At 51.5% G+C, this 27,641-nt stretch overlaps 1 protein-coding gene across 2 annotated transcripts; it reads right to left on the minus strand.

The window, feature by feature from the left end:
* Nucleotides 1-261: 261 nt before the first annotated feature.
* Nucleotides 262-27,368, minus strand: HNF4A (hepatocyte nuclear factor 4 alpha). 2 transcript variants are annotated; one of them, XM_036825330.1, is made up of 10 exons: nt 27,093-27,368; nt 23,029-23,203; nt 21,820-21,914; nt 16,266-16,372; nt 15,417-15,572; nt 11,434-11,521; nt 10,478-10,633; nt 7,881-8,117; nt 4,580-4,732; nt 262-3,504 (listed from the first exon to the last, which is right to left on the minus strand). In XM_036825330.1, the coding sequence occupies exons 1-10, from the start codon at nt 27,205-27,207 to the stop codon at nt 3,362-3,364; spliced, it is 1,425 nt and encodes a 474-aa protein (XP_036681225.1). In that variant the 5' UTR covers nt 27,208-27,368; the 3' UTR covers nt 262-3,361. The 2 variants fall into 2 exon arrangements, with proteins under 2 accessions (XP_036681225.1, XP_036681226.1); XM_036825331.1 differs by having other exon boundaries at nt 4,610-4,732; nt 27,093-27,280.
* Between the last annotated feature and the right edge of the window lie 273 nt (nt 27,369-27,641).

A 27,641-nucleotide genomic window follows, 5' to 3' on the forward strand; every position in this document is an offset into this window, starting at 1 on the left:
GTGAGCCACAACTGCTGAAACCCGCACGCCTAGAGCCCGCGCTCCGCAACAAGAGAAGCCACCGCAATGAGAAGCCTGCACACCGCAACGAAGAGTAGCCCCCGCTCGCCGCAGCTAGAGAAAGCCCGCGCGCAGCAACAAAGACCCAATGCAGCCAATAAATAAATAAATAAATTAATTAATTAAAAAAAAAAGAACTACCTGACTATTCTCATTCTTATTTCTAACAACTGAAAGGAAGAAAAGACACTCATCCAAGGATTTAGAAAACATACGCGTCATTTATTTTTTTATAAACTTTTGTTAAAACACACAAGAGTAAGAAATCTTTTTTGCTTCTTTGCCCCATTGGGTGGCAGTGACAGGGGCTCAGGGGACAGCACAGGACCCAATGGCATCCATACCCTCTGGAAGATGCTGATCAGTCTGGCGGGACACAGCCCACTTCCAGAAATGCTCGATGTAAGTTTCAAAATTCATCACAATCAAGGCAAATCACAGAGCGACTTGGCAAAAGTAATTGGCTTGGTCATCACAAGAAATCGAGGGGCGTCCATTTCCGACGGTCTGCTCCCCTTCGTCCACCCTCAGGAGAGCCATGTGGGTTCTCGAAGCTGCTGAGAGCTGCCTAGAGAAGGGGTTGTCTCAGTGGAGGAATTACAGGGTCCGTGCTTGCCCTCCCAACCCTCTTTTAGTCCATTAGATCTTATGTTTTAGGACCACGACTCAGGTAGTGAAGAAAAAGAAAAAAGATTTTCCAATGTGGTGTCGTGTCCTCAGTTTAGAGTCAGAAAACTAAATTCTCTGTTTTGTGTTTCCTGCTTTGCAATAACATTATCAAAGTAGAATGGATTTCTCCTCCAGGGAGGTTGATTTGGGGCCGAGAACTAGCCCCCTGGCCCAGAAGATTGTTACTGTTAAAAGCCACTGCTACCCCACCCCACCCATGGGAAATTCTTATCTCAGCTTTGCTCCCATGACAGATAGAGGCCTGGGCAACATTGGGGCAGGGTGGGGGGGCGGTGGAGGGGCAAAGAGGGGGAATGACAATTACCAGAAATGATTCCAGCTTCCCTACCTTGCCCCAGACGAGTCTGAGCGCCCTGGCTGGGGTTTCTGGGGAAGCGCCCCAGGAATAAGGGGTGGCTGAGGAAGCATGGAGCATCCGGAGCAGGAGACAACCTCTCCTGGGACTGGGGACTTGGCTTGGTGGAGCGGGAAAGCCAACCCTGATAGCACTGGAGATGCGGCAATTGCTCTCGGACATCCTGCCCCAATACCCTTCATGCCTCTTTCACAAAAAGGAACAATCACTAATGGTGAAATCTGGGGGCACTGGGGTGCTGCCTGCATCCACTCAGAAGGGCCACCCCTGGGCGGAGGGTAGGTAGTCAGTCTGACTGTTCACTCTCCTCCCTAAGCACAGCTCCAATCCCAGGACACATCTCTGTAATTCCTACTGGCCAGTGGCACTTTCCAGAATTTTCCCAAAGCCTCCAAAATTCTGCATGGATGAGGTGCTGGCTGTGCCATCCTGGGGTTTAATGGTTCCAGAAGGTACCCTGAGTGATTCTCCACAGAGCAGGTCTCAAGTCCACTCCTTCTTACCTCTCCCTTGCTCCCACCCAAACCATCCCACCTCTAGAATGCCAGGTCACATTGGTCGATCTCCCAATGCACCGCTGAATGCCCCTTCCCCAGACTTGGGGAGCGAAGAGAAAAGGGATCCAGGAGCCGTGAATTCTCCTTCTTTATCAGCAAACAGGATTCTGGACCCGAAGTGGACTTTAGTGCAGCCTCAGGCCAATCTTAGTCCTAGGGGTGGGCAGCGCTCCTGGAAAGAATGAGGCTTTGGCTTCTGAGGCTGCTGAAGGGGGCAGGAAGTCCCTCTACTCAATCCCAGTGAGGACAGAAGGGCCTTTTCAGAGAAGATTTTCAGCCACCGAGGTTAAGAGCTCCTGATCCGGGCAGACCTGGGATCAAGTCTTGACTTGGTCACATACTAGCTGTCTGAGTTCCAGAAAAATGACTTAACTTCTTAGATCTCAATTTCATCTTCACTAACGATCTCTGGGTAGTAGGGAGGATGAGAGGAGATGGTGCAGGTCAAGTGCCTGAAGACAGTGCCGGGAGGAAGCACTTGAGACAGACCCTGTGGAATAATTCCTCCTTGCTGCCACTCTGACCTGAGGTTCACCCATCTGTCTTCTCCATCCCCAGCTTCATCTCTCTCACCTGGATGACATCATCAGGCCCCATCTGATGTCTCCACTCCCTCCCAAACTTCCCACCTCTGTAGGACTGCGGTCTTCAGCTCCTGAAAGCTCAGCTCACTGCACATCCCTCCCCGGCTACTCACAGCCCGTGGACCCAAGTCGTCAAGTCTCAGTCTGGCATTCACGGTCCCCAGGCTGTCCAGCGTGCCCCCTCTGCTCCAGACAGGCCCGTCTTTCATCATCTCCCTCCACACCCTCCTTCTTACCTCCCCGCCTTGCCCAGGCTGTTTGCTCTTCTTTGGAACGTCCTGTCTCATCTGCTCCACCAGCTGGAATCCAGCCCTTCCTTAAAGGCCTGGCGCATAGTCTACCCCTTGCTGCCTTCTCTGACCACTCCAGCCCTCCCCCCAGGTCCCGGCTGCAGTGTCCACCCTGGACTGTTCTCTCATTTTTGGCCGCCCTCTGACTCAAGGGCTCCACTCAAGTCCCTGAAGGAGGAAAGAGCCAGGGGTTAGAGGAGAAATGGCGTCTCCCTTCTCGACAATCTCCTACACTGCACCTAGCTCCAGTCGGTGCTTTTAAAATGTTCCCGGGATGACTGGGGGAGTTGTTTGCAAGTCTTCCTCAGCCTCTGGAGAGGTGGCTTTGGAGATATTAGGATGGCTGAGGAAGGTGACAGTGGCGGTCAGGACAGCAGAACAGGGATGGGTAAGGTGCCACCGTCTGACCCAGCCTAGAAGGGCTCTGTGTCTGGCAGTACTAGGGACGAAGTACCAATCTGAGTGGGGAGGGAGCCATGTTTAAGCAAGGTCTCGTGTCGTCTCCAGGCAGCAATCCTTCGGGGGTGAAGAAGTTGGGGTGAAGGATGAAGGGAAGGCAGTGGCTTCGGCAGGAGAAAAGTTGTCCAAGGCAGCGGAGGATGTTTCAACTGGGGTCTCCCCAAGTCACAGCCCCGTCACCAGAGCGGGTAGTGAAGGGTGCAGTGGGATGTGGCCCGTAGCCCAAGTTCTAGGGCCCTCGCCCTTTCCATTACTGCTCTGGGACTGGCCCTGTTGTCACAGCTTTCTTCACTGTGACCAAGTGACCATCAGGGGCTCTCTGAGGGGGCCGGGGGGCCGGCAGAGCCCCCTCCCCCTAGTGACTTGCTAGATGACTTCCTGCTTGGTGATGGTCGGCTGCGGGATGGCAGAGGGGGGCTTGACGATTGTGGCGATGGCTCCTGGCAGGAGCTTGTAGGGCTCAGACCCCGAGCCACCCGGCGGCGAGGGCTGTGGAGTCTCAGGGGTGGCTGGAGGGATAGAGAGACAGACAGGGGCTGCTCAGAATGCCAGCCCTTTGGGGAGTAAACGAAGAGTCCTGGGAAAGTTCATCCCCCTCTCTGAGACTTAGTTTCCTCTACTACAAAATGAGAGAATTAGACTAGATTCTCTCTAAGGTCTCCTACGGCCCAAACCTTCTGAGTCCCAGATCACCAAGTCTAAGTTCCATGAGGTCTGGAAGGCTGTGGCTGGGTCAGGTTCTGTGGTCAGAACCTTTTGCCCAAGTCCCCAGAGCCCCCATCTCTTCCACCATTTGATATGGAGACTTCGGCTGCTGCTCTCAAACCAGGGCCCAAGTTGACTCTCCCTATGGACAATGGGACATGTGACAGGAACATCCTTTCTTGGGGAAAAGGAACAGCAGTAGATGAGACCCAAGGGTCTGGCTAACTGGCTCGAAAAATACCATTTCTTTGATCTTTAGGCAGCTGAGTAACAGAAACTAACGGCCCCAGCCCCATTACCAGTTCAGAAAATAATTTTGACTATGACCCACTTGGCCAACCTTATTCAATGGCCAGCTTTCCCAAAGGACAATCTCAATGAAATGCAGCCTCATTTTAGCGGACCACCTCATCCCAATGATAATCTTACTCTTTGAAGAACTTTGCCCAATGACAAACTCACTCTTGTGAGATGTCACCTCTGAGGACAATCTAGCCCAGTGGAGGTTCTCATCCAATGAATAGTCTCACCCAACTGTCTAATGGATAGCCTTACCCAACTGGGCAGTCTTACTTCAATGAACAATTTTACTTAGTGGACAACATCACCTAATGGAACTCTCACCCAATGGACATCCTTACCCAATGGGCAGCCTCACCCAGTGGATTGCCTTATCCCAAGGACCGCTTCATTCACTGGAGACTGTCAATCACCTCACTGAATAAACAGCCTTCACAATGGACTGTCTCACCCCTCATTCCCTACCCCGGAGCACAGAGAACTGTTTTATCCCATTTCCCATCTTCTAGACCCGACCTTCTCCAGATTCCCTCTTGGGCCCCAACCTCACCCCTTCCTGGGTAAAGCCCAATTGCCCACCTGCCTGCCCCCTGGGTCGGGGCCACTCACACATCTGTCCGTTGCTGAGGTGAGCAGGCATCGTGTTGGCAACAATGACGTTGGTGCCCATGTGTTCCTGCATCAGGTGAGGGTGCAGGGGGTGATGGGCATGAGGTGCATCACTGGAGGACCCTGCAGGTAGAAGGGGTACTCAGTGAGGATGAAGAGTCTGGGATAAAGTCCATGGGCCTTGAGGCACCATCTTCCTCAAGTGTGGCCGATCAACCCGCCCAGCCAATACTGACGGTGCCTATTGGGTTCCTATTTCCAGGTTAGTAAACTGGGGCTTCCATTCCTATCCACAGGCTTCATGAAGGTATTGAGAGGACCCAAAAACCAAGAGAATAAAGTGATTTGAAAGAAACAAGGAGCATCTAAAGAAGCTGTGAGATCATTTAAATATTGCAGCAAGCAGTGTATTGATTACATGTTAATATAATGGATTAAATCAATGGCTCTCAAAGCTCCTTGGTGTGCAAGTCCTTCAACCATTTGGTCTCAACTCACCTTTAAGCCTCATCCCCTACATCTGAAGCCCAAATGACCTACTTATAGCATCAATGTGTCCCCTGTACTGTCCTAGCTCTGTGCTTTTGCTCCTGTGTCACTTCCACTAAAGACGCCTTCTACCTCCCCTTCCCCCGCCCCCCCAATATCCCTAAGTTCAAATTCCAGCTCACATATTTCCTCCTTTGGGAAGCCTCTCCTGATTCTCCCCAGTCCAGTAGTAAGTAAACCTCTCCTTCCTTGGAATTCCCATTGTCATTTATCTGTAACCCATCTTTTGGGAAGAATCACTTCTGTCTGTGAGCACTACAATTACAGGTGTATTTTTCTTCTCTCTTTGAGGTCCTAGCAAAGTGTCTGGAACACAGTAACTGCTTCAAAAAATGTGTCAGAGAATGACAGTACCATATATATAAGCTTTGGTAATAGGCTATGTTCACTAATATGACAATGACGGAATTTTAGGGCTTGCAAGGGGCCTCTAAAGTATACCTGTTTCAATGATAGCTATCAATTATTGAGCACCTATTATGTACCAGGTACTGTTTTACAGCACTTTTCATGTTTGACATAATTTAATCCCCACAACAATCCTGTATAGTGGGTATCATTATTAACCCATTCTACAGATGAGATTATAGGACCCGAAGAGATTAATTATCTTACTCATGTTTATCTGGCAACAGAACACAAGCTCCTTCCTGATCCTGATCTCAGTGACACCTGATTCATTATGACCCCATATTCACAGGGTCAAAGTGAGAATGAAATGAGTTTCCATATGACAGTGGTTCTCAGCTGGGGGTGATTTTGGTCCCGCAGGGGACCTTTGACAATATCTGAATATTTGTCACCACTGAAGGAGTGATACTGGCATATCTTGGGTAGAGGCCAAGCATGTGGTTAAACAAGGTACAGAAGAGCCCCCTCAGCAAAGAATTGTCCAGTCCCAAGTATCCGCTGAGGTTGAGAAACCTCGTCCTTGGCCATCACCAGTAACTGTGTCGCCTCCAAAATCTTAAGTTCAATCATCTTCACTTAGACCCTGCCTCTTACCTTTCCAGCTCACTTCCTCTAGTACCATCACTGCAAAAATTCTTCAGCCCTATTGAGGCTGTCATTTCACTGACCCCCACTTTTCACTATTGTCACCCGTCCATATTCCTCTTAGTTCAGCCAAGATTCCGTGGCCCATCATTAGGATCACTCCCTTGCAATCATCCTCAGCTATCTCCCAGGTCCCCTTCTTAGCAAAACATTTTCAAAGTGCAGTATACTCTTGCTATCTCCACTTCTCCACTTTCCAACTCACTCACTCTGTAATACCCGCTCCCCTGCCTCAAATCTGGTTTCCTTTCCCACGGTCTTCTGACACTGCTCTCAACACAATCGCCAAGAGCCTCCTTCTCCCTCCTGTAGAATTTAACACCGTTAAATGCTCTGTCCCCACTAAAACGCACTCTTCTCTTGGATTCTGGGACTCTGTCTGGCTTTTCTCCTATCCCCCTGGCTAGGCTTCTTCTATCTCCTTCTTTGGCACCTAGTTTCTGGGACACCACGAAGCTGCCTCTCATCCTCACCTTTGGCCTTGTTTGAGCAACAGAGTCAAACATCCATCTGCCTCCTGGATAACTCAACCCGGATACCTAACAGTCATCTCAAGCTTAACTAAAGTCTAAAATGGATCCCTCACCACCACCACCATCCCCAGCCTCCAGCTGTTTTTTCTCAGTCTTCCCCATCTCAGTAAATTACTCCACCACCATTCCTGTTCCTCAAAGCAAACATGTAGGTTCCATCCTTGACTCTTCGTCTTCCCCTCACCGCCCCCATCTGATCAATCAGCAAATCCTGAGGGTTCTTCCTCCAAATAGATGTTCAAGTTCATCTATGCTGATCAATTTCCAGTCATGCCTTAGTCCAAGCCTCCTTGTCCTTCCCCTGATTGGAGACAGTGACATTTCTCAGGGGTCTCCTGTCTCCACTTTGCTCCCCTGAAATCCACTTTCTACCCAACAATAGGATAGTTTGTTTAAAACATTAGTCTGATTTTTCAGTTTTCTTATAAGAGTAGTGATGAGAATACAATGCAAATTTCTGACCATAGCCTCTAAGATGATGTTTATGATTTGGTTTCTGCTCAATCTCCACCTTCATCTCATGTAACTCCTCCCGTCTCACAACCTTATCTTTCTTGAAGACACAAGCCTCTCCTGCTTCAGGGCCTTTTGCACTACATCTCTTGGAATGTTTCTCTCTTGGCTTTTAAATGTTCTCTTTCCTTCCATCAGGTCCGTGGCATAAAAGTCACCACTTCAGTGAAGTCTCCCTTGGCCAACCTATCTAAAGAGGCCTCTTTTCAGTTATACTCTATCATATTACCTGGTTATTTCAAAATCTGTAGTTGCCCTCTTTATTATGTACTTGATAATCATATGTTTCCACAAGCCCTTATACACAGTGGCAGGCACACGCACACTCATACACACACACTCATACACAACCTCCAGGAGGACAGAATCTTGTTCTCTGCTGAAACTCCAGCACTTAGAACAGTGACCGGAACATGCTAGCTTCTCAGCACCTGAATTAACAGACCATTATCCCCATTTTCCTGATGAGGAAACTGAGGCTCAGGTAGGTAAAGGGATTTGCCGAAAGCTACCGAGTGAGGAAGTGATGGAGCTGAGAGGTGAACTCAGGTCTGCCTGAGGCTTGTCTCTTGGAGAGGCGCCCCGCCCACCTCTCATCCCTTCCTGGGCCGGACACCGACCTCCCAGCAGCATCTCCTGCAGCAGGTTGTCGATCTTGGCCATGCCAAAGAGCTTGATGAACTGGATCTGCTCGATCATCTGCCAGGTGATGCTCTGTAGGGTGGGCAGCAGCAGCAGCAGCTCGCCGAAGCGGCCGCGGGAGTCGTACTGGCGGTCGTTGATGTAGTCCTCCAGGCTCACCTGCACCTGGGAACGCAGCCTCTTGATCTTGCCTGGGTCGCTCAGCCCCTTGGCATCTGCAACGGGAGAGCTTGTGCAAGGGAGGCAGTGGGGGCCACCTGGAGCATCTGGGGAGGTGGGACCCAGATGTCCCCTTACTCCTGGGGCCCTGATATGGGAGACCTCGTGGCCCAAGGTCACATAGGGAGTCCCCAGCAGCGCTGGGGCAAGGATTCACGGTCCTCAAGAACCAGAGTGCACTAATGCAAGCTGTAGCTTCCTGGACTCAGGCAGAAAAAGGTTTCTGTCACATTTCCTAAGATGCAGGACTGGGAGAAAGGAGTGGAAGATGGGGGGCAGGACTTCAGGAACACACCCAAGAGGGTACCTTGCAACCCTCTGAAAGATGGGGAAACCGAGGCACGGAACAAGGAAAGGACTTGGCCCAAGCCACACAGCTGCTTGTTAGCAGATCCATGATGTGAATTAGGGCTCCTGACTCCCAGGTAAAGTCCCACCATCCAGACCTCAGCACACACTGCTTCCGCTGCCTTAGAATAGTCTCCCCTCTTCCCTGCTCCCTTGCCTGTGTCGTCTTGGGGTCTCAGCTTAGTTTACACTTCCTTCAGGACGCTGTCTCCATTCCACCCTCCAAAGTCTGCACTCTCAGTGTCCATGGTGTCCCCAAATTTCTGTGGCTCTTCCATCACTACTGAGCACACAGGATGTAACTGTCTCTTCCACTAGACTGTGAGCTCTGTACAGGCAGACATACGTCTCTTTTGTCTTTTAAACCCACCATGTGTTGTCAATATTTGTTGAATAGATAATTAGATGAGAGGATGGGTACATGGACGGAAGGATGAATGAATGAATGAAAAAAAAATCAATGGATACATTCTAGATCCTTAACTAAGAAGGTGATTCAAGGGGTCATCCAATAGTTAACCTCAACCGTCATGGAGGTAATACATTTATTTCCTCTTTTATTTCCTCTTTTATGGATAAAGTAAGCAGCAGAAAGAGAACTTCACCCACATTTCCAGTCCAGGGCTTTCTCTTCTGGGCCACGTTTGCGCATTCTTTCATTCAGTCAATAAATATTTATTGAGCACCACCCACGTGCCCGGCCCTGTCCTAGGTCACCTGCCGGTCCAAGCCAGGTTGCTGACCCTGACTCAGCATCAGTAATCCTGCACATTTTACTGAGCAGTTACTATCCATCTAGCTCCGTGCCAAGCACCACAGGGGATGCAGCCTGGGCCAGGCTCTCGAAGAAACTAGAACTAGAAATCTTACCCCCTCAAGAAATGGGGAATAGCGTGTGGTAGGTAGGAACATGGGCTTGAGAGCTGGATAGTCAAGTTCAAATGCAAGCTCTGCCATTTCCTGGTTGTGTGACCTTGGGCAAGTTAATCGATCTCCCTGTGCCTCAGTGTTCTTATCTGCAAAATAGTGATAATAACAATTCCTACCTCACAAGTAAGAAAGTGAGATCATCCACAGGAAGCGCTTAGAACGGAGCCTTAGTGAGCACTCCATAAGCAGTGCTCATTTCCTCTTTATCACTATTTTTACTAGAGGCGATCTCCATGCAAGGAGGGCCTGGCGCTAAGAACAGCGTCTGGCACACAGTAGGTCCTCTCTAACATGGAAGGAGGGAAGGAAGCCAGCAGGCTTTTGCAGCCCAGGCATCCATCTTGACATTGTGAAATGAAATCACACTTTGCACAAAGACACAACTACAACAACGTTGTATAAAAGTGCAGGTGGAAAGTCAGTAGATGGAATGGGGAGAGTGGGGTGCATTATCTTTATCCTGCTGATGAAGGGTTAGGAGATACTGCCTACAGGTAATGGGACAAGAAATAAAAGCATAAGTGCAGGACATTATAAAGGTGAACAGCAGAGACACTGAAATAGCAAGAAAAATAGATTAGGAGGATGGGGGAGAAAAGATGGGAGCGGTGATAGAGAAAAGTGCAATCCTCAACTATCACAAGAGGAAAAATATGTTCTAAAATGGATAAACCAAGAAATAGAAGGGTTAGCATTTTATTTACAGCTGGAGAGGTAACTGCCAGAAGAAACAGTAAAAAGAATTGGAAATGGTTCCCCCATGGGGAGTAGGCTTCAGACAGGAAAAGTGTGGTGGGGAAGACTACTTCCATTTTAAGTGTGTGTAAATATTATTTTGATAAAAATTTTTTTGAGGGACAGAAAAAAACCAAGCCTCTGGAGTCAGTGCACCCTATCAAGTCATTTCAGCCCTTTGAGCCTTGATTTTCCTCATCTGTTAAATGGAGCTAATAGAAGTGGCCTCTCCTGGTTGATGTACTAAAGAGATGAGGTGGTAAACTCAGGGTACATAACCCGGTAGGAGAAGTTTGACAGAGGGTCTGGAGCATCAGGGGAGGGTGGGAGGTGTGGGCTGTACCTGGGTCAAAGAAGATGATGGCTTTGAGGCAGGCGTACTCATTGTCATCGATCTGCAGCTCCTGAAAGGGCAGCACCAGCTCATCCAGGATGCGCACGGACACACGGCTCATCTCTGCCAGCTCTGGGCAGTGCCGAGGGACGATGTAGTCATTGCCTGGATGGGTTGGGAAGGAGAGGGGCCCGTGAGGATTGTCACGCCCATTTTACAGATGAGGAAGCTCAGGCCCAGATTAAAGGAATGAGTTGCTTGCAGTCACTGGACTGGGCCTGGAGCCTGACTTCCTAGGACCCCTTTCACATCACCCAAGCTCCATTGTTCAACATGACAACAGACCCACAACACTGATGACATTAAAGGGCCACTTGGGAGGCATAAAAGCACCAAGGATAAGGGCTCAGATTCTGGAACTAGACTGCCTGGGTTGAGTCCTGCTTCTACCACTGACTAGCCAGATATATTTGGGTAAATCATTTTCTGTGTCTCAGTTTTTCCATCTATAAAACGGGAATAAATTACAGAGCTTACCTCATATGGTCGTCATATTAAAGGAGTTAGTACTTGTAAAGTACTCAGACTAGAGCTCATGGTGCGCCCTATATAAGCATTTAAAATAATAAACAAACATGCTATGAAGGCATAGGTGACATAGGCTGGGGGTTTGTGCCATTCCTGGATGTCTTTTGTTCCTACTCCAGAAAGTACATCAGAATGCACAGGTTATTCCAGGGCTAACCCTGTCTGTGCTCTAACTTGCATGCTGGGGAATTTAATTCTTCGAGTCCACATTTCTTTGCATCTGAGTGGGGTATCCAGTTGAGAATACTGAGGACAGGACCATTCCTGATCTTTCTCCCTCACTCCTGCACACTACCATGGAAATCTCCCGTGCCCGGGTGTGCTCCGTGCTGGGCACACCCTCTGCAGAGCCCTGGCTGGGCAGGCAGTATCCTCACCGAGAAGCAGAACGTCCTTGAACACCATGGAGCGCTTGGTGGCTCCGAGCAGCAGGTGTTCGCCAGCATGGGCTCTGAGCAGGGCCACCTGAAAGAGAGAAGGGATGGCGTCCAGTGTCCACACCCCTGGGAAGGTGTCCGCACCCCTGGGAAGGCTGCTCCTGGCCAAGTCAATGACCCTGGGCAAGTCAGCTTAATGCTCTCCTTGCCTTTACCTGCCTGAATTATAAAATGGGTATCAGAAAACTGCTGCCTTGGGACTTCCCTGGCAGTCCAGTGGTTAAGACTCCGCACTTCCACTGCAGGGTGTATGGGTTCAATCCCTGGTCAGGGAACTAAGATCCCACATGCCGTGCAGTGCGGTCAAAAAAACAAAAAAAAAAAAAAAAAGAAAAAAAGAAAAGAAAGAAAAAGAAAAGAAAACTACTGCCTTCCTCCCATAACGGATAAAACTGCCTGGAAGGGTAAAGAACATGTGTTCAGAGCCGGGAGACCAAATGCTGAGTCTGTCCTTGAATTGCTGTGTCCAAGGTAGCTAGCTGCTGCTCCCCTCTGGGCCTCATCTGCATGGCTGGTAAAACTGTAACAACACTCTGGGTATGTGGGGTTTTTTTTAGCAGAGACTTAAAAGGCTTTCATCAGACTCTCAAGAGGGTCTACAAACCCAAATAGTTCTAAAACTTTTAGAGCTTTTTCTGGGGTCCTGAATTCCTACCCATGGATCAGCTATGAAAGATTATGAAGACTGTTTTGTAAAAACGCAGATTCTTAGGCCCCACTGCCAGAAACGCTGATTCTGTATGTCTGGGGTGGGCCCAAGAATCTGAAATTAACAAGCTCCTTGGTTGATTCTGATGCACCGTTGTGTTTGGGAAATCATTGCTCCAGAAGATGTCCAGGGCATCCACCCACTTGACGCTGGAAGATTCTAGATTCTGAGAAAGCGTTATAAGAATCTGGACATGGATGTTGCTTCCCGAGGCAAAGGTGTGAGCACTGGTCCTTGGCAGGGGATCCGCTTGACCGACCCCTTCCCTACAGAGAGGACAGGGAGGCCTTGGAAGACTGAAGTGTGAGGTGGGAGCCCTGCCAGCGCACAGGAGGACATTGCTTGCCCTTTCAGAACCACCTGCTTCAGTGCTTGCATGAGGACCAAAGGATGGGGCTGGTCAAACAGTAGCAGGCTGGTAGCCTCAAGGATCTTATCTGCAAGGTTGGGTTAGGGAGTTTGGAAGTTTTTTAGCAGGCTAAACTAGGAAGCAAAAATGCTTTTATTCATTAATTCATTGGATTGCTGATTCTTGTCGTCATCAAATGTTGAGTGCCTGCTAAGTGCCAGACACTTGTCTGGGGACACAATGGTGAAAGGAAAGAAAAGGAGGGAGGGAGGAGGAGAAAGAAAGAAGGAAGGAAGGGAGGGAGGGAGGAAAGGAAGGAAGGAAGGAAGGAAGGAAGGAAGGAAGGAAGGAAGGAAGGGAGGAGGGAAGGGAGAGAGAGAAAGAAAAAATAGATTGATGGAGGGAGGGAGAGAAGAAGAAAGGAACGTGAGGGTCATGTGATAAAGAGCAATGGGGCAAGAGCAACTGCATTCGATGAGGAGATCATAAAAGGCCTCTCTAAGGAGGTGAAGTTGTTCTAAGGCATGGAGGATACCTGGCACATAGTAAGCATTCGATAAGTATTTGTTTGAATGAAGCAGGAAGGAATAGGTGAATGGACGAGCCAACTACTTAACATCCTCTCCAGATCGAGCCCCTCCTGCAGCCCTGCCCTTACCTCATCTGTTCCCCCATGGTTAAGTCTGGTGAGGGCGACAGGAAAAGAGGAGAAATGGCAAACAGCCTTGGAGGCGAGATCTCCCTCTCCATGACCAGGGCAAAAGGAAGCCAAAGGATGCTGATTATCGAGCACTTCCTATATGCCAGGCACCATGCAGGACTTTCGTCACTTACCCCAGTGCCTCTGCAATCAAGAGGCAGAAGACCTGGATTCACACCCTGGGGCTGCCTTGTTCTGTGACCTTGGGCAAATGGCTCTTTCTCTCCAAGCCTTAGTCCCCTTATCCAATGCTACCCAGCCTTCTAGGTTTCAATGGGTTGATGTCCAAGACAAACCAAGAAGCAAACAAACTTGGAAGGTGGTTCCTGGGTCAATGTCGACAGACAGTGCCCCCAATTCTCCCAGGTGTGCCCCACCCATCTTGGGCAAGATGAGCTCCTTATACACCATGAATGGGGAGCTGGGAACCCTCCTGGCCCTGGGTCTAGCCCCCTAACATGGTGGCTGTTCTGGGGGCGGGCAGGCAGGGGGGTGGTGATGTTAATGATTATTCTGTGTTACTGGCCACCCATCACTGCTCTCTGAGAATGCTCTGAGCCCCAGCCAGGAAGGTTTGGGTGGGAAATTGAGGTTAACAATTGCTTAGCTTGGGGGGGATCTTGTTGCCCTGTTGAGCCCCTGGGAAGGAACAGGAGGGATTAAACATTAATACAGACTCTCCAGCAGAGGGGACCAGGGCCAGAACATGAGGAGCAGGGGAAAAGGCAGGGGCAGCTCGGCCAGGATCCCTGCCTTGTTATCCTTTCCAAAGCAGAGAGGAATCCATGTGAGAGGGCGTCTGATCTAGCCCCCGTACGAGGGTGAGGACCAGCGAAACCAGGGTTTTCACAGCGTGTCCCACCAGGTGATACTAACGTACTCCAGGAGAGCCTGGGCATCAGAAGACTTCGAGAAGCCCTAGGCTTCCTAAAGTTCCATAGCTGCCTTGCCTGAGGACTTCTCAGAAACTTTAATAGACTGACATGTGTTGCCAATCTTTTGTGCAAATGTGCAAAACAGAGAAGCAAATGCACCAGGAGCTGGTACCTGGAACACTATCCATTGGTGTCCCTCAGCTTCCCTTGGAGCTGAGAAGGTGACCCAGTCCAGCTCCTCTTTCCCAAACAGGGAAGGTGTCTGCAGAGGCCTCGGGGGTGCCCTGGGCGCTACCATTTACAGTATCTCAGAAACTCAATTGCCCTCAGCCCCCGCCCCTTCAGCCCCCTTTTTCCCCTGGGACATTTTTTGGTATTCCAAAGAAGGTGCTTTGGGAAATAAAATGCTGAGTTAAACCATCTTGGTGGGATACAAGGAAGAAACTGACACTTAGGGAGGCCCGCTGTGGCCTGGGACTGTGTAGGTGCCCCATTGCATGATTTACGCTTTTCAAATGGTAAGTGGGAGATTGGGATGGACATATACACACTACTATATATAAAATAGATAACTAATAAGGACCTACTGTATAGCACAGGGAACTCTACTCAATACTCTGTAATGGTCTATATGGGAAAAGAATCTAAAAAAAAAAAAGTGCATATATGTATATGTATAACTGATTCACTTTGCTGTACACCAAACTAACACAACATTGTAAATCAACCACACTCCAATACAAATTTTTTAAAAATGGCAATGTCCTCAATCCTCCCAACAGCTTTCTGAAGTGGATAGTACAAGTCCCACTTTACTGATAAGAAAATGGAGGTTCAGAGAGAGAAAGTAATTTGTCCAGGATCACACAGAGAACCTATCTTAGAGCAAGGGCTCAAGCCCAAACCTCCTGATCCCTGCCCCTGAGCCCCTACCAACATCCTCCCCAGGAGAGCTGCCTGGGGCAGTGGTGCAGTGGCTACTAGCCTGGACTTTGAAGCTTGTCTGCCTGTTCTAATACCACCTGTGTTGGATACTAGCTGTGTGATCTTGAGTAAGTTACTTAACCTCTCTGTGCCCCAGTTTCCTCACCTATAAGATGGTCATAATAGCACTGATCCCCTAGGGTTGTTGGAAGGATTAAATGAGCTAATATTTATAAAGTGATTTAAACAGCTCCAGGCACACATGAGCACTATGTATGTTTGTTAAATAAAATCAAACCAGTCCAAGGCTATATCCCAGGTGGGCCAGCGGGGCCCGCACTGCCTGCAGACCGTGTTCACCCTCACCTGGTCGTCCAAGGGGAGCTCGCAGAAAGCTGGGATGTACTTGGCCCACTCGACAAGCACCAGCAGCTGCTCTTTCATGGACTCACACACATCCGCGATGCTGGCGATCTTCTTCGCCCGAATGTCACCATTGATTCCAGAGACAGGGGAGGTGATCTGGGGGAGATGAAGGAAAATGCTGGGGATGGCCGGGCTCTCCTTATATTCTCTGTCCCCTGCACAGAGCCCCCGCCCCGGAGAGTTCTGCTGTCTGGAAAAGGGGAGCTGGACTGTGGGTGCCTTCTCAGCTCTGAAGGAAGCTCAGGGAAAACCGGAAAGGGAGGATGATGAGGAGGCAGTTACGGGGGAAGAAGCTCTCTCTGGGCCTTTATCTGCTGCCTGCCCCCTGCCCCCTCCTCCACCAGCTCCTTTGAACACCAAGGAACCCCTCAGCCCTAGAGGAGAAGCAGAGCAAAAATCCTCATCCTCATGGGATAAGTGAAGAAACCACTGCCCAGAGAAGTGCTGTGACTTGCCCAAGGTCACACAGCAAGGGGTTGGCTGAGCCCCATGTGCTACTCTGTCCACTTGTCCACTCCTCTTTTCTCTCGGGGCTAAGCTGATCTCAGGCCCTCAGCGAGAGAGAAAACTGCTTGGCTTGCAGAATGCAGGCCCCACAGGGCCCCTGAGTGCCGGCTGTGGGTCTTTGCTACTAAACCAGCTGAGTGACCCTGGCCTCAGTTTCCCTTCTGCGATAGCTGAGGGCCCTCCCATCTGTTGCTCCAGGGCCTGGCTGGGGAGGTCAGGGGTGGAGCTGAGATTCCTCTTTGGGGTGAGGGATCCCCAGGTGGGTGGTGGGTCCCCCGGTACCTGCTGGGACAGGACCTCGGCCTGCAGGAGCGCGTTGATGGAGGGCAGGCTGCTGTCCTCGTAGCTCGACCTGCGAGTGCTGATCCGGTCCCGTTCATTCTGGACGGCTGTGAGGAGGCAGAGAGAGGTGGGGGTGGGGGGCTCCCATGACATGAGGGGTGGCTGAGGAGCAAGGGGAGGTGGTTGAACCCAGAGGGAAGGACTGCAAGGCTGGCCTGGAACAAAGGAAACAGGGTTGGAGGTGGGAGTTGGGGGGGGGCTGGGGAGTGTCCAGGGGGCAGAGCCCAGATCAGCATGTGGGAATGGGGGGAGATGGGTCCTGGCCCAGCTTGTGGGAGAACTTGCCAAGTGCCACAACTGCCCCGCACACAGCGGGGTGGCTGTAGGAGTGACCCAGCCATCACTGGAGGCGTGCAAGGTCGTGATGACTTGGCAGAGGGCTGAAGGTGGGTCTTGAACTTTGAAGAGGGGATCTGTCTAGATGACAGACTTTCAAGCTCTGTTTTGGAAAAGGGTCCCTTTCTTTCCAGATGAAAGTGTATAAAACAAGCAAAATGAATTGCTCTCGGTGACGGAGATGGTCAGGGATTCCTGAGTGTGGAGGCAAAAGGCCTGGACAAGGGGATCTGGAGGTCCCACCTGCCCTGGTGGTCTCAGCCATCAGCAGGAAGTGCATGTGCTCTAGACAGACCTTCTCAGGAGCAGCTCGGCAAAGCTCTGGCTCCCTCCTGACCGACTGTGGGGCTCCCTGCCAGGAACTCAGAGATCCAGGGCCTCCGTCCACCAGGGCCTCACACCCCCCGGGCATCCCCATCCTGGCCTAAGATGTAAGGTGGTCCTCCTGCTGCCCTGGCCTGGCCCTTGGAGTCCGGGAGGCCTCACGGTGGAATGTTTTTGAAGCTGGAAGGAGGGAGGACGAGGCGGCAGGAGACCTGGGCTCCTGTCGGGATTCATCCCTCACTCTCCATGCGCTGGTGGGGGTCACATCCTCTCTCTGGGCCTCGGTCTCCCCATCTATAAGCTTTTCCCTCCAAACCTGCTCCTCGGAGTCTTTCCCATCTCAGCAACAGGCAGGTTCATTCTTCCTCCCAGCCTGGGGGTCTCACTATATGCCTTTTTTCTCACTACCCCGTCGGCTCACACTCCAGATTCCATCAGAAATCTTTACAAGATCCATCTGCGGCTCCCACTCTGGGCTGGGCCCTGGGGTAGTTCAGACCCTCCTCACTGGTCACTTTGCTTCTGGCCTTGCCCCTGCAGTCTGTGCACCTCTCGAAAGACAAAGGGATCCCCTAAAACCCAACTCAGGTCATATCCCTCCACTGCTAGAAAGCAGGACCTCCCCATCATACCTGGAGTAAAAAGACAATTGCTCACGACGGTCCTGTCTCTCCCATCTCGCTTTTATTCTGTCTGCCTGTCAAACCTGCCTCCCTGCTGTTCTGGGACTCACTCGGCCACTCTCCCTCAAAGCCTTCGCCGCTGCTGTTCCCACTGCCTGGAATTCTCTTCCCCCTGCAGCTAAGCTGCTTCTTCTTCATTTACTCATGTCTCTGTGCAGATATCACAGTCTCAGAGACACCTGCTCTGACCATCCTGTCTGATGTGGTATCCCTCCCGCAGGCTCTGCCCTTTCTCCGGCCTTATTTTTCTTCTTGGTACTTACTCTCTGTTTCTTTCTTCACTCTCTGTCTCTCTAAGAGAAGAAAAGCTCCAGAAAGCCAGAAAATCATCCCTACTGTCCACTGCTGTAGCCCCAACAAGTAGAACAGAGCCTGGTGCACAGTAGGTGCTCAATAAATATCTGTTGAGCGGCTGAAAGAAGGCGCAGGATGAGACAAGCTCTGATTCTTGGGCACATCCTATGCCCCGTTTCTCAATAGAACGTTGACATTCCCGCTATTCAACTCTCTCCTGATTTCACACATTGTTGAAATCAGAGAATGAAAGTCAGATAGTGTACAGGGAGCCCGCGAATTTAGTGGGATATGATAGAGGTCCCAAGGTAAGAAATCTCCTCTCCCCAGACCCACCATCCTGGACGGAGGCCAGCTCCCAGCACCGCTCCCCTGCCGGAGTCCCACCCCGCCCGCAACACCCCTCCCATGGCTACCAGCCTGCACCCACCAGGGCGCCAAGTGGCGGCCTAAGAAAAGGGCTGCTGTCAGCAGCTGGGGATTGGGCTCCTCAAGGTTAGGCCCGTGTTATCAGTGCCCGGCGCGAGCTCAGTCACGGAATGATGTTTTCCAAATGTTTGCTCAGTATTAGCAGGGTCGGGGACCTAAGGTAACTTCTATTGAATATTAACCGGCCTGGGCAGAGGCGGAGAGGAGGACGAGCCTGTCTTCCGAGAGAACCCCTGAGTCGGGGCGTAGGGGGGTGCTGGGCCGGGGTTCCCAGGAAGGGCCTATCAGACGGCCCCTGGCCTACCGCCAACTTGCACCTCCTGAACCCCTGGCTCTGCATCCTGGGCTGGATTTCCGACGCCAGGAGTCAGACATTTGTCCTGGATCTGCCAGCAGGGGCCCAGGCAGGTGTAGGTTTAGAGGAAGAAATTTGAGACCGGCTGTTGAGCCCACTGATTCCCCAGATTTCTTCCCAGAGTCTTTGTTCTTTCAGGGAACCCACTTCTGACCACCGTGGAATAGCCTCTGGCCAAACTTATAAGACTTTGAGATTTAGAGCCCTTCCCTGTGGTCGAGAGGAAGTTTCAGGAATCTAGACCGAGAAGGTGCCTCCCAAGGCCATCACTACTAGTTTTCATCCAGGGACCTTGGTGTCTGCTCAGCTCTGGGGAGCCTGAGCTCTAGTCCTGCCTTCCCCTACCCCCGAGCCAATCACATCACCTCTCTGGCCTCAACTTCCGCATCTGTAAAATGGGGAGGGGGTAGATCTGATGACCTCGTATACACCTGACTGGTCTATAAATGCTACGTTTGCGGCCCATACTTTCCTGTCCTCAGGGACAACTTTTGAGTTTTAATCCCTGGATCTTCCTAAGGCCATCGAGGAAGGGAAATAAAAACCGGTCCCAACTCTCCTGATCACTGGGGCTTCCACCGAGAATCTCTCTTGGCTTTGAGAACCTCCCACCAGGCCGAGGAGGGGTGTTGAGACTATAAGACTTAGGTAGAGGTAGTAATGTCCTGACTTCCCAGAACTTGACCACAGTGGCAATGGAACACGTTGCTACCCTGGCCTGTTCTCAAAGCAACCAAGCAACTGCATGTGTCATGATCTCCTGGTTAACCCAAGCATGTAAATAAACACCAACCTTTACTAGCCCACACTCACTTGCCATCGGTCGATTCTCCTATCCTCCTGGAGTAACGCCACTTTCTCCAAGACAAGAAGCCATTGGCTATTCTCAAGGCTAAGCTAAGGCAGAATGGTCGGGGGCTCTCCCTCCCCTTCCAGGAGCCAGGATACGGGCCTGCTGCCTCTGTGGCAGCTCAGTGGGAGGATCAGGGAACAAACACACATGTCCTGGTGGGCAGTATGTACTTGTACAGGTAGATCAGTGGGCGTAAAGCTAGACTCACAGAGCTGGAAGGGTTCATTATCCACCCCTGTCATTTTATAGATGTGAACACTGGAGCCCAGATAGGGCAGAAACTTCCTCGAAGTGACACATGAAAGTGACTCTGAATGTTTAACAAGAGACGTCTATAAAGACCATCCAGATGCAGGACCAGGCTACCTGCAGCCTAGGAAGGTAGCCATCCGCTCAGGTGAGCTGCCAACCTTTCTCCCACCTGCCTGTCACAAGGCCTGGAATTTTAACACGAGAGATTCATTCTCTCAAACCTAAAATCTTAGGCTGTCGGGGTGATAGAATCACTGGCTCTTAGAGCCCTAGACTGTTTGGCTCTTAGACTATAGCTCTCAATCTTTTTCTTGCCTCCAGCTGTTCATACATGCCTCGTATTCTCATTTATAACATTTCTTTCTTTTTTTTTTTTTTTGGCCACGCTGAGCAGCATGTGGGATCTTAGTTCCCCGACCAGGGATCGAACCTGCGTCCCTGCATTGGAAGCACGGAGTCTTAACCACTAGACCACCAGGTCAGTCCCCCATTCATAACATTTCTCATTCCACAAAGTCGTTCTCAAGTTCAAGATGAGAGTGGCTCAATCCCATTGATAACTGGGTAAGGGGAGAGCAGGGGGGCATCTGCCTTTTGAAAAAGGCCCTCCCCGACTTTGAGGATAACTGAGGTCTGGATGAGAGAATTATGTTGCTGCGAGCCGGAAGGGGCCTTGGAGACCACCCACTTCTTCATGAGGATCACAGGCCCAGGTTTCCCAGCAGAGCTAGTGAACTTTAAGGGCTCTGTAGGGATGAGACGCAGAAGATATTTCCCAGGGAGGGAGAAGAGAAAACAGGGGCTCAGAGGTAGAGTCGGGGAGGGGAGACAAGCAAAGCCAAGTTCCCTTCCTTCTCAGTCTGCCCGGGGAAGGCTGGGTCCCAGGATCCTGCTGCGGGGGAGGGTGTGGGTGTGTGTGTGTGTGTGTGTTTGTACAGAACTAGACCAAGGGTTTTGGCTGCTGTGCCACAGCTGCGGGCTGGAAGTGAAGGTCTGGGAGCCAGTCCCAGGGCTGGGAAAAGGGAGTTGAGCAGAGAAGGAGACAAAGAGATTTGAAAATGAACTCAAGTTACCCAGAGAAGCGGTTAAAAGATGTTTGCCTCCTGAGCTTAGGCTGAAAAACTTTTAAACATTCCTGGGGTCCGGAGGGCACAGTAGGCAGCATTGAGGGATTGTCCAAACAGCAATGAACTCGGGTCCAAAGCTCTGGGTTCAAACCTCAGAGCTCGTCTGACCAGCTGCAGGGCCTTGGGCAAGTTGCGGAACCATCCTGGGCCTCAGTTCCCTCGTCCATGAAAAGCGGGAAGGATAATAGTGCCACACAGGGCTGTCATGAGAACGGAAGGAACTATCAACTGTGGAAACGCCGAGCCAGGGCATTGGTATCTGCTGGTGGCAGGAGGCCAGGGAGACCCGAATAAACATTGTGCCCCAGCGTTCCCATCCTCCTCCACCCAGGATGAGCCTGGGGCCTTGTTCCCTTTTCCTAGAACGGGAGGACACTGGGTCACCTGATGCCCAAGAAGGAAGATTAAGAAACTGCTTGGGGAGGGAGCTCAGGTATAGAACTCTCCCACCCCCGCCCCCATTCCCATTTGCTGAGTCTGGGTGGTGGGTCCATGGATGTTCGTAGTGCCATTCTCTACACTTTTCCTAATGTTTGCAATAGTATATTAAGAAAAAAACACCCGACTCGGCTGCCTTGTGTTGGTAAAGGCAGGCAGGGGTGGTGGCGCTGGGAACCTGAGTAGCTGAAAGTGGGAGCTTATCTCTTGGAATCTTTCTCAAGACCAAGCCCAGCCCCTCCCTATGGTCAGATTTTCAGGCCCTCCCTCCTCTCAGCCATTAGCCAGTCACCCTGGGGCCTGTCACCAAGTCATAAAGTTGTGGCCGCAGTTGTAAACGGCTGCTGGGAGCTTGTGGGTGCAGGTGGGACAGTGGGGCGGCAGCGGGAGGGCCGAGGCTCACCTTCCTTCTTCATGCCAGCCCGGAAGCACTTCTTGAGCCTGCAGTAGCGGCACTGGTTCCTCTTGTCTTTGTCCACCACGCACTGCCGGCTGAATCTGGGGAGGGCTTTGGACGATTGGGTAGAGAAGAGACAGCCTTCCCCCTCCCAGGTCTGAACCAGGATCCTGGCCATCTGGTTGACCTCCAGCCTCTTTGTTCAAACCTTTCATCCCAGGGGTTCTGCTGCTAACCAACCAGGAGCTGGAAAGGCCCTATGGACTCTCTGAGAGCCCAACCCTGTCCCGCTAAACATGGGGAAACTGAGGCTCAGAGAGGTGATCCATGGCCTCAGATCACTCAGCTGCAAGTACAAGGCACTGCTATTTCCAGCATATCCTATAAAATCCCAGAGCCCAGAGTGGGCTCCTGATTGTGGATCAGTGTCAATACTTGGTCCACATAAGCCACATTCTGGGGGGGGGGGGGGGATATGGAATAGGGGCAGTACCCACAGTGGTTATGGGTGGGACCCTGAGTGTCAATCTGGGCTCTGACATTGATTCAAGCTGGGTGACCTTGGGAAAATTCCTAGTCCTCTCCAAGCCACAGCTTCCTCATCTATAAAATGAGAATAATAATAGTAACGACCACAGAGGGGTGTTGACAGGTGAAAATGAGATAATTACCTTAATGGGGCTCAGCACACAATCTGTTCATAGTAAGGGCTCGTAACTGACAGCTACCATTATTTTATTATTGTTGTTACCCAGAATGTGAGACGCTTTGAAGGAGGGATCTCCAAGGCCTTGAGAGAGGTGGAAAGGCTGGGGCCAATCCCCTATTTGCCCCAGAAAAAGCACCAAGTTGGGGGATGGTCCTCATCCTCTGAGGCTTCAGAGAAGGCTTGATCCTAAACCTCATGGGTCCCCATTTGCTAAATGGGAAAAATAACAATGAGTTTCTGGGAACAGGTAATACAGGCAAAGACTCAGTATGGTGCCTGGCACATAGTAAGTACTCAATAAATGTCAGTCAATGGCTTTATGATCTATAAATGAAGTTTCTAGAATAGATGTTCCCATCTGGATCTGCAAGGACTAAGAAATCAGAGGAGGCTTGAAGGGCTTGAAGGGCAGATGCCTCTGGGACCTATTCAGAGAGAGGACAGACCCGGGGGGACATTAGCCCAAGTGCACCCATTTCCCAGCTGGAGAAATCAAGGTTCCTCACCTGCAGGAGTACATGTGGTTCTTTCTTACACTCCTCCGGAAGAAGCCCTTGCAGCCGTCACAGCTTGAGGCACCATAGTGTTTGCCTGTGGCCCGGTCCCCACAGATGGCACACAGGGCGCTGACACCCAGGCTGTTGGGGGCGTTGAGGTTGGCACCTTCTGATGGGGATGTGTCTGCACCACAAAAGAAAAGAGTGAGGACACAGGAGGGGCAGAAAGTCACCTCCCGGAGGCCCTGCTCTCCTGGTGATTTAGATTCAGAAACGGATATGAGCATTGTGGGGATCTCCCCAGAGCTTCAGCCTCAGCTACACCCAGGTGCTGTTATACTCCCTCCAAGAACTTGGGCAAGTTCCTCGGCATTTTGGAACCCCCATTTTGCATCTATAACTTAGGGATGGTTGTGACACTGACTTCACAGAGTTGTTTGCAAAGGTCTGCTCCTCCCCATCGTGGAGACCGCTAGCCCCAGCTTTCTCTGGGAAGGAATGAAAACCTGGCTGTCTCCTAGGATGCATCCAACCCTTGTAGACCCTGATTGGCTGGGCGGAGGGGACCGTGGGAGGGGCAAATATTCCCCCAGCATCTGCCCAGAACCAGGTCCTGTTCCTCATTCCTCACTGAGTGAACAGGTCTGGGTGGCTCTCAGCTTGGTACCCAGGGGCCCTGAAACTCTCCCAGGGAACAGGAAGACATACATCAAGGACAGTGGCTCGTTTGCCCTCCTGGGAGGATCATGGCAAGGATCTGAGCACCTCATAGCAAAAGCTACTGCATCTATGTAAACGTGAAGAGGGGAATAAGAGGCAGGTGGCTGGGGTCCTGGGTACTAGTACTGCTACCAACTTGCTTGTGGCCTTGGGACAAGCTCCTTTTCCTTGCTTCAATTTCCCCTGGGCCTCAGTTTCCCTAACTGCAAAGAGGGGCAGTTTGACTGGTCCAGTTGTTTTCAATTGTTTTTAAATTTCAGCAGCTGAACCCTCTTTTTTGTAAGCAAATCTTCCACCAAGGATAGACCTCTTAGAGAAGATGACAAACACTATTGACCATCTCCCCAGAAAAATGCCTACATACACACATCACACAAAGTCATACACACACGTGTTTTCATAGAAACCCTGAATCCAATCTTGAATTCCTAGGGAACATCTAGCTAAGAACTGGAGAGGGATATAGTGCTGTAGTTAAGAGCACAACCTCTATGGCCCTTCTGCCAAGTTTAAATCCTAGCTTGCCCACCTCTTAGCCGTGTGACCTTGGCTGCATTAATTTACTTCTCTGTGCCTTCATTTCCTCACGTGTAAAATGGGGAACATGATAATCCCTAGGTCTGTTATGAAGATTCAGTGAATCAATATATGTGAAGTGCTTGGCACATAACAAGCACTGTATCAGTGTTTGTGAAATGAAAACTTTTCTGCAGAAGAAAACTCTGGGAGCAGATGACTTCCAGCCTCCAAGCACAAGGGACATCTCATTGCTGCTGTGGCCTAGCTGAACATCACCTAGACTCCCGAGGGTGCCCAGGAGCGCGGCCCCCTCCACTTGGTGAATTATTCCTGGAGATGGGGATAATTGTTAAGCTGCGTTGGTGCCCTTTCTCCCTCAGCCTTGCCTCCTCCAACCCCCAGGAGAGCTGACCCCACAACTCAGGCGGAGGCTGGGGGAAGGGGCTCCCATATCCTGGGCAGGATAGGCTGGGTGATGCCAAGTATATCACCCCACTCCCGGGGTCAGCTGATGGCTCCCATTCTCCAGGTGAGAACATCAAGTCTCGGAGAGGACAGGACTTGCCCAGGGTCATCACATTGCTGTTAAGTAGAGGAACCAGATTTATGGTCCAGGTGTGAGGGCCAGTGCTGGCCTCTGGCCAGTGCTGTCCTTATTGGGGTGTCTGCTTGGGCCTCTGATAAACAAGGACTTCAGCCACTTCTGAATCAAGAGTGGGAGGCAGGTAGGGAGCTATCTTTGGAGCCTTCAAGCCTCCAGCCCAGGATGTATGCAAAAGATAACCCCAACTCTCAGCCCACTTCAAACTCCACGGGACTCTTCTTAGACATGCTCAGAGTTCCTGAGACGACTCATGCGGGGCCAGGACCAGTTACCAGCGCTAAGCACTCAGGTGCCTTATCTTATTGGATCTTCTGGTTAGCCCTGGGAAGCAGGTGCTATGATTTACTCCCATTTTACAGATGAGAAAACTGAGGCTCAGAGAGGAAAATGGTTTGGCAAGTTCACACAGGTGGAAGGATTTATGCCAGAATTTGAGCCCCGATCTTTCTGGCTCCAGAGCTGGAGGCTGTTCTGTCTTCAGGACAGCCAGTAAGGAGCCTGGCCTCTGTCTCAGGAACACACAGTTCTCGGGAGCTGGAGATGTGCGCTTTGAAGGGGTGATGGGGGCAGCCCAGGGCTGGGCGGTGACCAGGTGTGGCAGCACACACTATCCCTCTGGGGTCACACAGACCCTGCCTAGTGCAGCAGCTTCTTGTTTACCATTTCCTGTGTGTTTTCCCCTCAGTTCCCTCACGTGATCTCCGGACACTCCCAAAAGCCGGCCGGCCAGCAGGCCTCAGGTGACTAAGCCCATTTTGTAGAATATACAGAGGCCAGGAGAGGGGAGGTGACGTGCCCAAGGTCACACAGTGAGTGAATGGCAGGGGGAGGCGAGCAGCTGGTAAGACTGACCACGGGCAGTGCCCACTGACCACGGGCAGGGCAGACACCTCTCTCTGGCTGAGCTGAGCTGACCCAAGTTCTACAGACCTCAGCTGAAGCCGCGGAGCCATGCAAGGAAGGCAGGTGGAAGGCCAACCTCGGCCAGCTGCCCCCTCTCCTCTGAGGCTGGCCTTCGACCAGTCATGTCCCAGCATCCTGGCTTCCAGGCCTCCTCCCTTCCCCCATCTCTTTGTGCAGGAGACCCCCCCACCCCAACCTTCAAATGTGCTCTATGGGAGCGTATGTATAAACCTGGGGAGAGACACACAGGCAACACAATCTGCTCTGAGACAAATGGACCTGTTGCTGATGTGAATCGCATTTGTCGAATGGCAACCCTGCACATCACGTGGACACAGTCACATGTGCTCTGGACCCCCGAGGGCAGGGAAGCGCACGCATACACAAGCAGGTATAAACAGGGGCACGAGACAGGATGCCCAAACGGGACATACACCCAGGGAGCTCGGGGCACACAAACCAATCCACATCCACAGACCACGTGTGCAAACATCCACAGACACACGTACACACACTCGTCACCGCTCACGGACATAAGCAAGACAAACACAGGCATCCCTAGAGACACCAACAAACACAGACCCACTCAGTGAACAAATGCAACTAGAAATAAGACACAGAACACGCACACACAGACAGGCGAACACAAACATGCAAGTGGATTCCCGGAAACACACGTTTGCAACACACTGCCGCCTGCCCACACGCGTACACGGAAACTCACGCACGTCAAGAGGAGGTCACGATCGCACACCAGCACGCGCGCACACGGCACACGCACTGCTGATCCGCGTCTCATTTAGCAAAACCTCCCTGAGAACTCCATTTTCTCTAAGTGGGGCGTTCACCCCAGGAAAGTCCCAAAGATGCCCCGAAACACAGCTGTGCCTCCATCCACCGTCCCCAGGGACAGGACATACCTTTCCATCTCTCTGGACCTAGGCCCAAGGGGTTCAAGTAGGGGCCATGTTGGACCAGTTACTGGAGCTGGACGCCAAGAGGAAGCTCCCCATCAAGTCCCCGCTCCCAGTGACACGCTGAGCGGGGACAGCTTTGGTAACAGGGACCACAGGGGCCTGGCAGGAATACCTGGGACCTACTTTTGCTGAAGATTTGCCCTTGCAGCACCCCCCGACCCAGAATACCTCTGGTCACTGTACCTGGGCACATCTGCTTCACCTGGCAACACCTGTGCTCTCACCTATGGGACCAACGTGCTGATCTACCATTCTCCTCCCAGTCCCAAATTGAGTGCTGAAGACTCGCTCCCGTACCTGGGCATATCTGCCCCCAACTGGCACACCTGGGCACACCTGCCCCCACCTACCATTGCCCATCGTCAACACCTGCACATTCTCAAACTCCAGGGTGGTGTAGGCTGGGTCCAGCGCAGCACTGTAGTCGGCCATGTCCATGTCGACAAGGGTTTTGGAGAGGCGCATCCTCCCCTCTTCACACCTCGGCCACCTGCCCTGCCCAGGATGCCCACCCCGAAGGCTCTGGGCCGAGCCCCAGCCCCCGCCCTCCGCCCTCCCACCGCCTCCTCCCAGGTGCCCTCTCTGCCTTCCTGCGTTTCAAACCGTCCTCTGGGAGGATCTGCCGGGAGTCTCGGCCTAGCCCCTGTGAAGGGGTGGAGGCTCTGCCGGGGAGGGTTGGGGGTTAATGGTTAATCGGCTCCCCCACTGGTGGACCGGCTGGGCGGGGCCACAGGGATTTGGCTGTTTGTTGGTTTCTGGCTGAACCCCCGGAGTGCTATTACAACGGATGGGGCCCCAGCTCCCCAGTATTGTGTTATCAATTCTGTAAGATGGGCACACTAATTCACCAGCCCCCATGTGACCCTGACTCAGCCACCCTCCAAGTCACTGTCACCCCG

This window comes from Balaenoptera musculus, chromosome 15 (assembly GCF_009873245.2).
Source record: "Balaenoptera musculus isolate JJ_BM4_2016_0621 chromosome 15, mBalMus1.pri.v3, whole genome shotgun sequence".
In the NCBI taxonomy this organism is placed as follows: domain Eukaryota; kingdom Metazoa; phylum Chordata; class Mammalia; order Artiodactyla; family Balaenopteridae; genus Balaenoptera; species Balaenoptera musculus.

Bases quoted from the DNA above. Each gene is read 5' to 3' on its own strand.
- HNF4A (XM_036825330.1), bottom strand. From the start codon at position 27,207: ATGCGCCTCTCCAAAACCCTTGTCGACATGGACATGGCCGACTACAGT. The intron at 23,204-27,092 runs GTAGGTGGGGGC...TTTGTGGTGCAG, and splicing joins GGTGTTGACGATGGGCAATG to ACACATCCCCATCAGAAGGT. The intron at 15,573-16,265 runs GTACCGGGGGAC...CATCTCCCCCAG, and splicing joins CCGAGGTCCTGTCCCAGCAG to ATCACCTCCCCTGTCTCTGG.